Source organism: Aotus nancymaae, unplaced genomic scaffold, assembly GCF_030222135.1.
Source record: "Aotus nancymaae isolate 86718 unplaced genomic scaffold, 86718_ANA_hifiasm-v0.15.2.pri h1tg000028l, whole genome shotgun sequence".
NCBI lineage: Eukaryota > Metazoa > Chordata > Mammalia > Primates > Aotidae > Aotus > Aotus nancymaae.
In genome coordinates, this window is record NW_026988441.1 from 33,695,587 (window position 1) to 33,711,011 (window position 15,425).

The 15,425-nt window shown below is 51.3% G+C and overlaps 1 protein-coding gene across 1 annotated transcript in view; it reads left to right on the top strand.

The window, feature by feature from the left end:
- DOCK6 (dedicator of cytokinesis 6) overlaps positions 1-15,425 on the top strand; it is a 64,721-nt gene that overhangs the window by 37,733 nt on the left and 11,563 nt on the right. Inside the window, exons 26-39 of the mRNA XM_064381850.1 lie at positions 131-271; positions 3,327-3,440; positions 3,532-3,702; positions 4,518-4,657; positions 4,746-4,915; positions 8,948-9,108; positions 9,546-9,734; positions 11,196-11,322; positions 11,651-11,735; positions 12,482-12,578; positions 12,722-12,856; positions 13,629-13,781; positions 14,761-14,919; positions 15,023-15,123. Coding sequence (XP_064237920.1) covers positions 131-271; positions 3,327-3,440; positions 3,532-3,702; positions 4,518-4,657; positions 4,746-4,915; positions 8,948-9,108; positions 9,546-9,734; positions 11,196-11,322; positions 11,651-11,735; positions 12,482-12,578; positions 12,722-12,856; positions 13,629-13,781; positions 14,761-14,919; positions 15,023-15,123 — 1,943 coding nt within the window. The remainder of the gene's footprint in view (positions 1-130; positions 272-3,326; positions 3,441-3,531; positions 3,703-4,517; positions 4,658-4,745; positions 4,916-8,947; positions 9,109-9,545; positions 9,735-11,195; positions 11,323-11,650; positions 11,736-12,481; positions 12,579-12,721; positions 12,857-13,628; positions 13,782-14,760; positions 14,920-15,022; positions 15,124-15,425) is intronic.

The following is a 15,425-nucleotide window of genomic DNA, read 5'->3' on the forward strand; positions in this document are numbered from 1 at the left end:
CCTGCAGCTATGGGGCTCAACCCTACCTTCAGCCCACCTCCCTTGCTACTAAAGCCCCGCCCCTTCTGTCAAGCCTCCTCCACCCACAGACCTTCAAGCCCCACCCACAGCCCTCTCACCTCACCTCCAGGTGAAGAGTATGGCGCTGCACCTGCTTCTTGGCCAGCGACTGGACACGCCCCGCAAGCTGCGCTTCCCTGGGCGCTTCCTGGACGACATCACTGCCTTGGTGGGCTCTGTGGGCCTGGAGATCATCACCCGTGTCCACAAGGTGGGAGATGCAGGGTTTCAATGTGGGAAGTAACCTCAGGGAGGACACCACAGCCAGGTGTGGGCACCAAGCCTGCCCGGTGCCTCCTGGCTGTAAGACTAAGAATCCACTTTGCCAGGGGGGTCCTGTTTCTTGAGTGCCTGTGCTGTGCACAGCCCAGTGCTGGGTGTAGCAACATAACAATAAACAAAACACCCAAGCCGGGCGTGGTAGCTCACGCCTGTAATTCCAGCACTTTGGGAGGCCGAAGCGGGTGGATCACGAGGTCAAGAGATCGAGACCATCCTGGTCAACATGGTGAAACCTCGTCTCTACTAAAAAATACAAAAAATTTTAGCTGGGCATGGTGGCGCGTGCCTGTAATCCCAGCTACTCGGGAGGCTGAGGCAGGAGAATTGCTTGAACCCAGGAGGCGGAGGTCACGGCGAGCTGAGATCGCGCCATTGCACTCCAGCCTGGGTAACAAGAGCAAAACTCCGTCTCAAAAAAAAAAAAACAAAACACCCAAATCCTTACCCTCATGGAGATTTCAAGGGGTGAGCTGAAGAAAGTGAGAGATCATTCCATGTGATATCTGGGAAAAGACCAATCCAAGCAGGAGGAATAGCAGATGCAAAGGCCCTGAGGCAGGACTGTGTTTGACGAATAGATGGCTAGACTGCCGTGGATGAGGAGGGAAATGGGGTTGGTGGGAGCAAGGAAGTGACAGGGTAGACCCATTAGCCCTTAGAACAGTCAGAGTATACAGCAAGTGCTCAATAAATGGATGTTGATGTTCTGAGACCCTGACAATGGACTTGTTCAGGCCCTGGATTACCAGTTCCAATGCCCTTGAGGGCTAGGCAGGCAACGCTAATCATAATAGTAATAATATTGAGCTTTTTTATTTTTTAATTTTTAAAAGCCAGTCAAATTTAGCAGTGGGGGGTTGTATACCAACTTTAGTGACACTGATGTTAAGAAGTTCTAATAACCCACTACCATCGGACCAGCCAATATTGAGCATTTATTGAGCACTTACTGTGTATCTAAGCATTTTATATGGATCGTGTCATCGAATTCTCACAACCTCGTGAAGTTAGTATTGTTGTTATCGCCATTTTACTGATGGGGAAACTGAGGCATCGAATGGGTGAGGAGCTTAACCTTGTATTGCATGACTGAGAAGGGCCAGAATGAGGTTTTGAATGTGAGCCACCAGCTCCAGAGCCCTTGCTGTCAATACGAGTTTCAGTTGGGAAAGTGGGGCCTTATGGTGGACTAGACAGCAGATGTCCCAGCTAACAGGGGTGACCATCACTCAATCCAGTCAAGAGAAACCCTGCAGGAATGCGGCTCAGCTCTGGCCAGATTGGCTGTTTTTGTTTTTTGTTTTGAGATAAGGTCTCTTTGCTCTGTCGCCCAGGCTGGAGTGCAGTGGCGTGATCATACTTCACTGCAGCCTCAACCTCCTAGGCTCAAGGGATCCTCCCTCCTCAGCCTTCCAAGTAGCTGTGACCGGAGGCACAAGCCACCATACTCAGCTATTTGTTTTTTATTTTTATTTTTTTGTAGAGTCAGGGTCTCACTATGTTGCCCAGACTGGTCTCCAACCCCTGAGCTCAAGGAATCCTCCCACCTTGGCTTCCCAAAGTGCCGGGATTACAAGCCCGAGCCACCATGCCTGGCCAGATTGTCTGGGGTTTCTGTGGGTGTGGTTTTGTTTTTGTTTTTATATTTGTTTTTGAGACAGGGTCTCGCTTTGTTGTCTAGACTAGAGTGTGGTGGTGTGATCATGGCTCACTGCAGCCTCAAACTCCTGGGCTGAAGCAGTCCCCCCACCTGAGCCTCCAGAGTAGCTGGGGCTACAGGTGCATGCTACCATACCCAGCTAATTCTTTTTCTTTCTTTCTTTCTTTCTTTCTTTTTTTTTTTTTTTTGTAGCGACAGGGTCTTGCTATGTTACCCATGCTAGGAGATGGTCTGGTTTCTAAAGTGAAATGGGACCTCTGGATTTGATGGGAACTTTCCAGATTTTTGAAATGGCATTCTGGCCCAGGCCAACCCTTGCACAATCCCACATGACCTCCAAGCTGGTCTCAAAGGTTTTGACCTTGTCTCACTGGAGCCGTCCCAAAGACTGACATTCCCAGGGGCTGATCCAGATGGTGAGGAAATTAGCCCAAGAAAGAGATCCAGGGAAGAACAATGCCCTTGAGAATCCACCTTTTTTTTTTTTTTGAGATGGAGTTTTGCTCTGTTGCCCAGGCTGGATTGCAGTGGTGCCATCTCAGCTCACTGCAACCTACACCTTCCGGGTTCAAGCAGTTCTCCTGCCTCAGCCTCCTGAGTAGCTGGGACTACAGGCGTGCGCCACCATGCCCGGCTAATTTTTTTATTTTTAGTAGAGATGGAGTTTCACCGTCTTGGCCAGGCTGGTCTCGAACTCCCGACCAAGATCGTACCATTGCATTTCAACCTGGGCGACAAGAGCAAGACTCATCTCAAAATAAATAATAAAACAAAATAAGTCGGGTGCGGTGGCTCATGCCTGTAATCCTAGCACTTTGGGAGGCTGAGGTGGGTGGATCACCAGAGGTCAGGAGTTCAAGACCAGCCTGGCCATCATGGTGAAACCCCATCTTTAAAAAAAATAGTAATAATAATAAAATAAAATAAAAATAAAAATAAAAAATAAATGATGCTGAGAGCGGATCAGTTAGGGCAGAGGCTAATTTGCTTCAACAGTCACAAGTGATTTAAATAACCAAAGCTTATTTCTGAGCATTAAGTAGGTTGTGGAGGTGTCACGGTGTGGGCCTGGCCCTGGCAGTTCACCGGCACCCAGGTGTTTCTGCCGTATAAGAGGCTGCCTCACTTTCCCCTCAAATCCCATTGGCCAGAATTGTTCATGTGGTTCCACTGCAAGGGAGGCTCGGAAATGTAGTCTCTCCCCAGCTCTGAGCTCTGGACTAGAGAGGGCAGAGGATCTTGCAGTAAGAGCCAAGGCCCTGTGGGGGCTGAGGTTTCGGGAGGAGGTGTGGATGTGTGAGTTGACAGGTCCCTGTGTCCCCAGGATGTGGAGCTGGCCGAGCGCCTTAACGCCAGCCTGGCCTTCTTCCTCAGTGACCTTCTGTCCCTGGTGGACCGCGGCTTCATCTTCAACCTGGTCCGGGGCCACTACAAGCAGGTAGGAGTGGGCGGGGCAAGGCGGGGTGGGTGTGGCGCGGATGGTGGGTGGAGCGATGTTGACATCACTGCTGCCCGCCCCTCTCCTACAGGTGGCCACGCGGCTCCAGTCATCCCCCAATCCAGCCGCTCTGCTGACCCTGCGCATGGAATTCACCCGCATCCTGTGCAGCCACGAGCACTACGTCACCCTCAACCTCCCCTGCTGCCCCCTGTCGCCCCCAGCCTCGCCCTCCCCCTCTGTGTCCTCTACCACCTCCCAGGTAGGCTGGCGCCTTTGACCTACCACCTCTCACCTTCAGTCCATCTCATAGGGTTCCCTCATTTCTGTCCCTTTCACAGTGGGCCATTGCCCAAGTTAACTGATTCCTTATGTTTGACTTTTTTTTTTTTCTTTTTTTTGAAATGGAGTCTCACTCTGTCACCAGGCTGGAGTGCAGTGGCGTGATCTCGGCTCACTGCAACCTCCACCTCCTAGGCTCAAGCAATTTTCCTGCTCAGCCTCCCGAGTAGCTGGGACCACAGGCACGTGCCACCACACCCAGCTAATTTTTGTATTTTTAGTAGAGATGGGGTTTCACTCTATTGGCCAGGATGGTCTCCAACTCCTGACCTTGTGATCCACCTGCCTTGGCCTCCCAAAGTGCTGGGATTACGGGCGTGAGCCAATGCGCCAGGCCCATGTTTGACTTTTTACCTCTAACCCTTCACCTCTCCTGTCATTCTCAGCAATTTCCCAGAAGGACTTCTTTTTTTTTTTCTCTCTTCTAATTAAAAGAACCAGAAGGACTAACTTCTGATTTCTCTCCTCTAACTCCCAGCCTAACTCCCAGCCCAGTGGTTGATCTGCTATTTCTAAGTCCTCTGACTTTTGACCCCATTCCCTATTAAACCTCAGCCTCTCACCTCTGGCCTTGAAACCCATATCCACTGTCATCTCCAGATGACTTGATCTCAGCTTCTTATCTGTGGCTACTGGCACCATGATTTCTGTCACCTCTCAGATGGCTTTAATGGTGACCTCTCACCTCTGACCCTTGACTGTTGGCATCCCCCATTTTCCCCCCACTCTCTACAGAGCTCCACCTTCTCCAGCCAAGCCCCGGACCCCAAGGTGACCAGCATGTTCGAACTGAGTGGACCATTCCGGCAGCAGCACTTCCTAGCTGGGCTCCTGCTGACAGAGCTGGCGCTGGCCCTTGACCCCGAGGCTGAGGGGTGAGCAGAGGCCCTGTCTAGACTCAGGGAAGGTGGGACAGTCCAGGAGCCATGTCCATCCTGTCCTGAGCACCCCATTATCCCATAGGGCATCCCTGTTGCACAAGAAGGCCATCAGTGCTGTGCACAGCCTGCTATGCAGCCATGACACTGACCCCCGCTACGCTGAGGCCACCGTGAAGGCTCGTGTGGCTGAGCTGTACCTGCCACTGCTATCAATTGCACGGGACACCTTGCCACGGCTGCATGACTTTGCCGGTCAGTGGGCCAGGGGAGAATGTGGTCACATGATCCAGGGACTTGGTCACAGAAGGCACAGGATAGGAAAGGTGGGAGAACACAGTCAGGGGTACGAGTGTAGGCATTAGCATTAGCAGAGAAGTTTAAAGTGCTGTGACAGACTAGTCAAGTCATAACCTCTCTGAGCTTTAGGTTTCTCCCCTGTAATGGGAACAGTAATAACACCAACCACTTCATAAGGTTATATGAAAATGTGGGGGGCTGTAGTACTGATATATTGTCATCCTACAATAGATGGGAGATATTATTGTACCATTTATTATTTTCTAAGAGCAGAAAGTGGGGAACATCCAGGTGAGAAAATGATTGGAGTTAATTGATTCACTCATTTTCTTTCTTTTTTTTTTTTTTTTTGAGACGGAGTTTCGCTCTCGTTACCCAGGCTGGAGTGCAATGGTGCGATCTCAGCTCACCGCAACCTCTGCCTCCTGGGTTCAAGCAATTCTCCTGCCTCAGCCTCTCGAGTAGCTGGGACTACAGGCGTGCGCCACCATGCCCAGCTAATTTTTTGTATTTGTTAGTAGAGACGGGGTTTCACCTTGTTGACCAGGATGGTCTTGATCTCTTGACCTCGTGATCCACCCGCCTTGGCCTCCCAAAGTGCTGGGATTATAGGCGTGAGCCACCGCACCCGGCCCCCGATTCACTCATTTTCAACAAACACTTACAGGCATTGTTGGTGCAGTATAATAGTAGTTGGAAGCACAAAATTGGGATTTGTGGGTTGATGCCTTTCATCAGTTTGGGGAAATTCTCAGCTATTCTCTCTTGAATTTTTTTCTGCCTCATTTTCACTCTTCTCTCCTGGGACTCCAATTACATGTATATTAGGCCTTTTGATCACATCACACATCTGCTATACCCTGCTCTGTTTTTTTTTCATTCTTTCCTCTCTGTAATTTAATAGGGAAATTTTTCATTCACTACGAGTTCACCACTTATGGCTTCTGTTGTGCTGAGTGTCCTGTTGACCCCATCCACTGAGTTATTTTTTATTATTATTATTATTTTAGATGGAGTTTCACTCTTGTTGCCCAGGCTGGAGTGCACTGGCGCGATCTCAGGTCACCACAACCTCCACCTCCTGGATTTAAGCAATTCTCCTGCCTCAGCCTCCCAAGTAGCTGGCATTACAGGCATGCACCACCATGCCTGGCTAATTTTTTTGTATTTTTAATAGAGACAGGGTTTCTTCATGTTGGTCAGGCTAGTTTCAAACTCCCAACCTCAGGTGATCCACTCACCTCGGCCTCCCAAAGTGCTGGGATTACAGGCGTGAGCCACCGCACCCAGCCCATTGAGTTCTTAATTTCAGATATTGGGGTTTTTTTTCATTGTAAAATATCCATTTGATTTTTTGGTAGATCTCAGTTCCCTGTCGAAATTCTCCATCTTTTGTCTCTCATTTTTGCTCAACTTTTCTTCTAATTTTAAAAGTTTCTGTTTGCTGACTTCCAGATTTGATCATCTATGTATCTGCTTCTGTTCTTTTTCTCTTTTATCCATCACATTTTCCTGCCTCATCACTTGTAGTTTTTTATATTATATTCTGGACATTGTAAAGAAAAGAACCATAGGGATGAAGCAATGTCATCTTTCAGTGAGAAGTCTCCTTTTCCTCTCTTAGGCAGATAGGATAATGGGCTGATCACCTCAGTTCAATCAGGAATTGAGCTAGGCTGGACTGGGCTAGAGCTTTATTTAGACTCAGTCTACCTTTTGTTTCAGGAGACTCTAGGGCAAGATCTGCTATATATTTGTTGGCAACTTCTCTCTCTGTTGAGACTTTTTAGGAGAGAAAATGGGGGTTACCTTGTTAAGAGCATAGATTTCAGAACCAGACTGTTGAGGATAAAATTGTAACTTCTGGGCTGGGCACAGGTGGCTCACGCTTGTAATCCCAGCACTTTGGGAGGCCAAGGCAGGTGGATTGCTTGAGGTCAAAAGTTCAAGACCAGCGTGGCCAACATAGAGAAATCCTGTCTCTACTAAAAATACAAAAAAAATTAGCTGGGCGTGATGGCGGGCACCTGTAATCCCATCTACTTAGGAGGCTGAGACAGGAGACTCGCTTGAACCCAGGAGGCAGTGAGCTGAGATCACGCCATTGCACTCCAGTCTGGGCAACAAGAGAGAGACTCCATCTCAAAAAACACAAAACAACAAAAACAAACAAACAAAAAAAAACAATAAGCATTAGCTGGGCGTGGTGGTGGGCACCTGTAATCCCAGCTACTTAGGAGGCCAAGGCAGGAGAATTGCTTGAACCTGGAAGATGGAAGTCGCAGTGAGCCAAGATCATGCCATCACACTCCAGCCTGGGTGGTGAGAGCAAAACTCTGCCTCAAAAAAAAAAGCATTGTAGCTCTTCTATTTACCTGCTGTCTGACCCTGGGCCCTGGGCAAGTAAGTTAACCTCTCTGTACCTCAGTTTCTTCATCCGTAATGTGGGACTAATGAAAGTACTTATCTCCATAGGGTTGTTTTAATGATTAAGAGTTATTTTTTAGGCTGGGCACAGTGGCTCACGCCTGTAATCCCAGCACTTTGGGAGGCCAAGGTGGGTGGGTCACAAGGTCAGGAGTTCGAGACCAGCCTAACCAACATGGTGAAACCCCGTCTCTACCAAAAATACAAAAAAAAATTAGCCGGGCATGGTGGTGGGCGCCTGTAATCCCAGCTACTCAGGAGGCTGAGGCAGAATAATCACTTGATCCGGGGAGGCGGAGGTTGCAGTGAGATCACGCCACTGCACTCCAGCCTGGGCGACAGAACAAGACTCTGTCTTAAAAAAAAAAAAAAAAAAAAAAAAGTAATTTTTGTTTTTCTCGAGCTGCCATCCATGATTTGGAGGAGTGAATATTTTTAAGGTCCCTAGAACAGCACCTGGCACATAGGAGAGGCTGTTATCAGTGCTGACTGATGCTATAGGAATGGCGTCAAGGCTGGGTGCGGTGGTTCACGCCTATAATCCCAGCACTTTGGGAGGCCGAGGTGGGTGGATTGCTTGAGTACAGGAGTTGAGGACCAGCCTAGACAACCTAGTGAGACCATGTCTCTATAACAAATACAAAAACTGACTGGGCATGGCAGCACACCCCTGCAGTTCCAGCTACTCGGGAGGCTGAGGTGGGAGGATCACTTGAGTTTTGAGTTCAGGAGGCTGAGGCTGCAGTAAGCCAAGATTGCACCACTGCACTCCAGCCTGGGTGACACAGCGAGATCCTGTCCGAAAAAGATAAAATAAAATTGGCCAGATGCAGTGGCTCACACCTGTAATCCTAACACTTTGGGATGCCGAGGCAGGCAGATCATTCGAGGTCAGGAGTTTGAAACCCATCTGGTTAATGTGGTGAAACCCCATCTCTACTAAAAATACAAAAATTAGTCAGGTATGGTGGCGTGTACCTGTAATCCCAGCTACTTAGAAGACTGAGGCATGAGAATTGCTTGAACCTGGGAGGCACAGATCACAGTGGGCCAAGATGGCGCCTCTGCACTCTGGCCTAGGCGACAGAGCAAGACTGTATCTAAAAAAAATAAGTAAAATAAGCGAGTTCCAGGAGCAGACAACCAGAGACCCACTCTTGGGACTGTTGTGTGGGAAAACTTTTTTTTTTCCCCCAAGACAAAGTCTCACTCTGTTGCCCAGACTAGAGTGCAACGGCGCAATCTTGGCTCACTGTAACCCCCACCTCCTGGGTTGAAGCAGTTCTTCCGCCTCAGCCTCCCATGTAGCTGGGATTACAGGCGCCAAAACTATGCCTGGCTAATTTTTTGTATTTTTAGTAGAGACAGGATTTCACCATGCTGGCCAGACTGGTCTCAAACTCCCGACCTCAGGTGATCCACCTGCCTCGGCCTCCCAAAGTGTTGGAATTACAGACATGAGCCACTGTGCCTGGCTGTGAGGGAAGACTTCTGAAATCTGAGATAGGGACAGCACTTACCAAGGCTTTATCTTTCTCTCCCTCTGTCCTTCTCTGACAGAGGTCCCAGGTCAGCGGTCAAGACTGGCCTCAATGCTTGACTCAGACACAGAAGGTGAAGCGGACATTTCGGGCACCATCAACCCCTCTGTGGCCATGGCCATTGCTGGTGGCCCCCTAGCCCCTGGCTCCCGGGCCAGCATCTCCCAGGCACCACCAACGGTGAGTAGGGAGGCTTGTCCCCATAGATGTCATTCATTTTGAATGAGAGAAGCCATGTATCAAGATACAGATTGGACCGGGCGTGGTGGCTCACATCCGTAATCCCAGCACTTTGGGAGGCCAAGGCGGGTAGATCATGAGGTCAAGAGATCAAGATCATCCTGGCCAACATGGTAAATCACTGTCTCTACTAAAAATACAAAATTAGCTGGGCGTGGTGGCACATGCCTGTAGTCCCAGCTACTCGGGAGGCTGAGGCTGGAGAATCATTTGAACCTGGGAGGTGGAGGTTGCAGCGAGCCAAGATGGCACCACTGTACTCCAGCCTGGCAACAGAGCGAGACTCCACCTCAAAAAAAATAAATAAATAAAGATACCGATTGGCCAGGATTCATCTCACATGGAGAAAATGAAAACTGACTTTGATTCCTCTCCAGCCCCAGGCTTCTCGGGCAGGCTGTGCCCTCTCTGCTGAGTCAAGCCGGACCTTGCTGGCGTGTGTGCTGTGGGTGCTAAAAAACGCAGAGCCAGCGCTCCTGCAGCGCTGGGCCACTGACCTGACGCTCCCCCAGCTGGGACGTCTCTTGGACTTGCTGTACCTCTGCCTGGCTGCCTTCGAGTACAAGGTTCGAGGGTGTGGGCAGGAGATGATGGAGGAGGCAGGCTAAGGATGTACTCAGCGCCCAGGGTGCTGCAGGCTGTGTGGAAAGGGGTGGACTGTCTTTGTGCAGAGGACTCTGTGGGACTGAGAGTAAAGGGGTGGACTGTCTTCGTGCAGAGGACTCTGTGGGACTGAGAGTAAAGGGGTGGACTGTCTTTGTGCAGAGGACTCTGTGGGACTGAGAGTAAAGGGGTGGACTGTCTTTGTGCAGAGGACTCTGTGGGACTGAGAGTAAAGGGGTGGACTGTCTTCGTGCAGAGGACTCTGTGGGACTGAGAGTAAAGGGGTGGACTGTTTCTGTGCTGAGCCAAGGAATGAAGTGAGAAATGCCTTTGTGAATAGAATTTGGAATGTGGAGGCCAGGTATGGTGGCTCACGCCTGTAATCCCAGCACTCTGGGAGGCCGAGGCGGGTGGATCACTTGAGGTCAGGAGTTCAAGACCAGCCTGGCCAACATGGTGAAACCCTGTCTCTACTAAAAATATAAAAACATAGCCAGGCATGGTGGTGCATGCCTGTAGTCCCAGCTACTTGGGAGGCTGAGGCAGGAGAATCACTTGAACCCAGGAGGCAGAGGTTGTAGTAAGCCAAGATCGCACCACTGCACTCCAACCTGGGCAACAGAGTGAGACTCCATCTCAAAAAAAAAAAAAAAAAGATTTTTTTTTAAGGGCCTGGTACAGTGGCTCATGCCTGTAATCTCAGCACTTGAGGATGCCAAGGCTGGCGAACTGCTTGAGCCCACAAATTTGAGACCAGCCTGGACAGCATAGTGAAACCCCATCTCTACAAAAAATACAAAAGTTAGCTGAGCATGGTGGTGCATGCCTGTAGTCCCAGCTGCGGAGGTGGCTGAGGTGCATCGCTCGAGCCTGGGAGGTGGAGGTTGCAGTGAGCCAACATCGCACCACTGTTCTTCAGGCTGGGCAACAGAGTGAGAAAGACTCTGTCTTAAAGAAAAAAAAAAAACTAGTAATTGCTAAAAATTTAGAGGAAAGGGTCAAACTGTGTTTAGGCACAGGGGCCCGGAGGTGAGAAAGAGCACAAAGAAAAAGATGGGGCCAGGCCGAGCATGGTGGCTCATGCGTGTAATCCCAGCACTTTGGGAAGCTGAGGTGGGTGGATCACGAGGTCAGGAGACCATCCTGGCCAACATGGTGAAACCCCCTCTCTACTAAAAATACAAAAATTAGCTGAGCGTGGTAGCACCACGCCTGTAATCCCAGTTACTCGGCAGGCTGAGGCAGGAGAATCACTTGAACCCAGGAGTCGGAGGTTGTACTGAGCTGAGATCGCACCACTGCACTCCAGCCTGGCAACGGAGCGAGATTCTGTCTTAAAAAAAAAAAGGAAAAAAAAAGGGCCAGCTCAGGTCCCACCAAAAAGAGCAGAGTCGACCTTGAACCCCAGTTCTCTGCCCTCCCAGGGGAAAAAAGCCTTTGAACGCATCAACAGCCTCACATTCAAAAAATCACTGGATATGAAGGCGCGACTAGAGGAAGCCATCCTAGGCACCATCGGAGCTCGACAAGAAATGGTTCGGCGAAGTCGTGGTAAGAGGGTGACACAGCCACGTGTCCCCATCCCACCAGCTGCTCCCACCTTGTGTCAAGGGACCCCATGAATGGGGCCGTCCCTCGCTTACTTTCTGCCTCACTTTTCCCGGAGAGAAGTCCAGGCGTCATCACCGTACACATGGGCCTGTGCGTCCCCATCTGTCACTCGTGTCTGCCCGTGTGTGTCCACCCAGCAGGCTTCTGCCCCACCCAGTGTCCTCACGGGTCAGCCCACCCGAATATCTTCATGCCTGTGCGTTTCTCCTGGTGTTCACATGTGCCCTGTGTTTTTATGCATCTGTGATCATGCGCCCACGCGCCTCAGAGAGGAGCCCATTTGGGAATCCGGAGAACGTGCGCTGGCGGAAGAGCATCACACATTGGAAGCAAACCTCAGACCGCGTGGACAAGTGGGTGTGGGTGGGAGGGAGTTTGCTGGGTTCAGAACAGTTCAGGCTGAGGAGGGAGGATCGCTTGAGTCCAGGAGTTCGAGACCAGCCTGGGCAACATAGTGAGACCCTGTCTTTACAAAAAATTTAAAAATTAGCCAGGTGCTGGGTGCAGTGGCTCACACCTGTAATCCCAGCACTTTTGGGAGGCCAAGGCGGATGGATCACAAGGTCAGGAGTTCAAGACCAGCCTGGCCAATATGGTGAAACCCCATCTCTACTAAAAATATAAAAGTAAGCCGAATGTGGTGGTGGGTGCCTGTAATCCTAGCTACTTGGGAGGCTGAGGCAGAGAATTGCTTCAACCCAGAAGGAGGATGGAGATTGCAGTGAGCCAAGATTGCACCACTGTACTCCAGCTTGGGCGATGGAGTGAGACTCCATCTCAAAAAAAAAAAAGTAGCCAGGAATGGTGGCATGTGCTTGTGGTCCCAGCCACTCGTGAGGCTGAGATAAGAGGATGATTTGAGCCTGGGAGGTTGAGGCTGCAGTGAGCTGTGATCACACCACTGCACTCCAGCCGGGGCAACAGAGTGACACCCTCTCTCAGAAAACAAACAAACAAAAAAAACATACATACAAAAAAAAAAAAACAGAACAGCTTCGAGGGAGCCAGCACCCCAGGACTACCAGGGGAAGGAGAGAGCTTAGCCATGGAATAGGATCTCACCCTGAGTGGGGCCCCAAGACCTCGCTTCCCCTTCCAGGACCAAGGAGGAAATGGAACACGAGGCCTTGGTGGAAGGGAACCTGGCAACCGAGGCAAGCCTAGTGGTTCTGGACACACTGGAGATCATCGTGCAGGTAGGGCTTGATCCAGCATCTGCCTTGCGCTCTGAGCCCAACTGCAGTGCTCTGTGATCTCTGACCCCATAATCCCTCTCCTTCCCTGTCCCCATAACCACCCTAGGCTCTAACACCAGGATTTCTGACTCCCTCCCTTCCAGACAGTGATGCTGTCAGAAGCCCGGGAGAGCGTCTTAGGGGCAGTGCTGAAGGTTGTGCTATACAGCCTGGGCAGTGCCCAGAGTGCCCTCTTCTTGCAGCATGGCCTGGCCACCCAGCGGGCCCTTGTGTCCAAGGTGAGCACCACTCAACAACCATGATTCTTAGAAAGCAACAGAAGCTCTAGGCTGGTGCGGTGACTCACGCCTATATCCCAGCACTTTGGGAGGCCAAAGTGGGAGGATCGCTTGAGGCCAGGAGTTTGAGACCAGCCTGGGCAACACAGCAAAGCCCCTATCTCTACCAAAAATTTAAAAAATTACCTGGGACTAGGCATGGTGGCTCACATCTGTAATCCCAGCACTTTGGGAGGCTGAGTCGGGAAGATCATGTGAGCCTAGGGTTGGAGACCAGCCTGGGCAACATGGTGAGACCCCATCTCTACAAAAAATCAACCAAGTGTGGTGGCATGCACCTGTGGTCATAGCTGCTAGGAAGGCTGATGGTTGCTTGAGCCCAGAAGGTCAAGGTTGCAGCGAGCCATGATCATGCCACTGCACTTCAGCCTGGGCAACAGCGTGAGACCCTGTCTCAAAAAAAAAAAAAAAAAAGTACCTCAATCATTCAATCATTGAGCACTTACTGTGTGCTCTGCAACTCCATGGAGCAGACTGCTTTGCCACAGTTTGCAGTGGAAGGCAGGCAGGATCAGAGTGGCCAAGTCACTTGCCCAGGGTCACACAGCAAGGCGCTTAAACCCAGGTCTGACTCCGAACCCAGTGGCACTTGGCCAAAGAGGACAGAACACAAACAGACATCTCTGCCCAAGCAGTCCTCATTTGGGCCACTTCCCTTGTGAGCCAGAATGGGGAAGGGCTGGACAGTGTCTGTCTGGGTCCTGGGGGGCAGTTTCCGGAGCTGCTGTTCGAGGAGGACACGGAGCTGTGTGCCGACCTGTGCCTGAGGCTCCTACGACACTGTGGCAGCCGCATCAGCACCATCCGCACACACGCCAGCGCCTCGCTGTACCTGCTCATGCGACAGAACTTCGAGATCGGCCATGTGAGTGGGGCAAGGAGGCGTGGTCCACACAGGGCTCTGGTCAGTGGCCAGTGGGGTCTTGGGGCCATAGAGGGAGTGAGAGATGGGGAGGCAGTCACTGAGCATGACGGGCAAGAGGAGGGCTCAGAACACAATTGGGGGTCAGGTGCCCTGGCTCATTCCTGTAATCCCAGCATTTTGGGAGGCTGAAGTGGGAGGATCACTTGAGACCAGGAGTTTGAGGCTGCAGTGGGCCGTGATTGCACCACTGCACTCCAGCCTGAGCAACAGATACAAAGGCGGGCTGGGCGGTGGCTCACGCCTGTAACCCCAGCACTATGGGAGGCTGAGGCGGGTGGGTCATTTGAGGTCAGGAGTTCAAGACCAGTCTGGTCAACACAGTGAAACCCTGTCTCTACCAAATATACAAAAATTAGCCAGCCGTGGTGGCATGCACCTGCAATCCCAGCTACTCAGGAGGCTGAGGCAGGAGAATCGCCTGAACTCAGGAGACAGAGGTTGCAGTGAGCTAAGATCACACCACTGCACTCCAGCCTGGGCAACAAGAGTGAGACTCCATCTAGAAAAAAAAAAGAAAGAAAGAGCTGGGTGCAGTGGCTCACGCCTGTAATCCCAGCACTTTGGTTTTGGAGGCTGAGGTGGGTGGACCACCTGAGATCAGGAGTTCGAGACCATCCTGGCCAACATAGTAAAACCATGTGTCTACTAAACACAAAAAATTAGCTGGGCATGGTGGTGGGTGCCTGTAATCCCAGCTACTTGAGAGGCTGAGGCAGGAGAATCACTTGAACCCAGGAGGCAAAGGTTGCAGTGAGCTGAGATTGTGCCATTGCACTCCAGCCTGGGAACGAGAGTGAAACTCTGTCTCAAAAAAAAAAAAAAAAGAATGCAAGGGCCATGTGGGCAGGTTGAGCAGGCCCTGAGGTGGGGTCTGGAGTCTGAGACTGCCAGCTCCACTCTCCCTCCCCTGTCCATGCAGAACTTTGCCCGCGTGAAGATGCAGGTGACCATGTCGCTTTCATCCCTGGTGGGAACAACGCAGAACTTCAGTGAAGAGCACCTGCGACGTTCACTCAAAACCATCCTCACCTATGCTGAGGAGGACGTGGGGCTGCGGGACAGCACCTTTGCAGAGCAGGTGACACCTGCTGGGCCCCCTCCCCGCCTCCCCCAGTCCCACCACGTTGGCTCCCTTCACTTCCTAGCGCTCTCACTGGCCCCTGCACATTCCCCCACTCCAGGTCCAGGACCTGATGTTCAACCTGCACATGATCCTGACAGACACGGTGAAGATGAAGGAACACCAGGAGGACCCTGAGATGCTCATCGACCTCATGTACAGGTGAGGCGGGCCAGCCCGTACCTTCAGCCACGCCCACACCCCAACAGGTACAGAGAGAGCAGGGATGAGAGTCGATGTCTGAGGAGGTGAGGAGGGAGCAGGGGAGCGAACAGTCCCTAACAGAGGCAGGTGAGGGGGACAGGTGAGCAGACAGGTGAGGGGGACAGGTGAGGGGGTAGACAGGTGAGGGAATAGACAGGTGAGGGGTGGACAGGTAAGGGAGTGGACAGGTGAGGGTTAGACAAGTGAGGGGGTGGACAGGTGAGGGGATAGACAGGTGAGGGGACAGACAGGTGGGATAG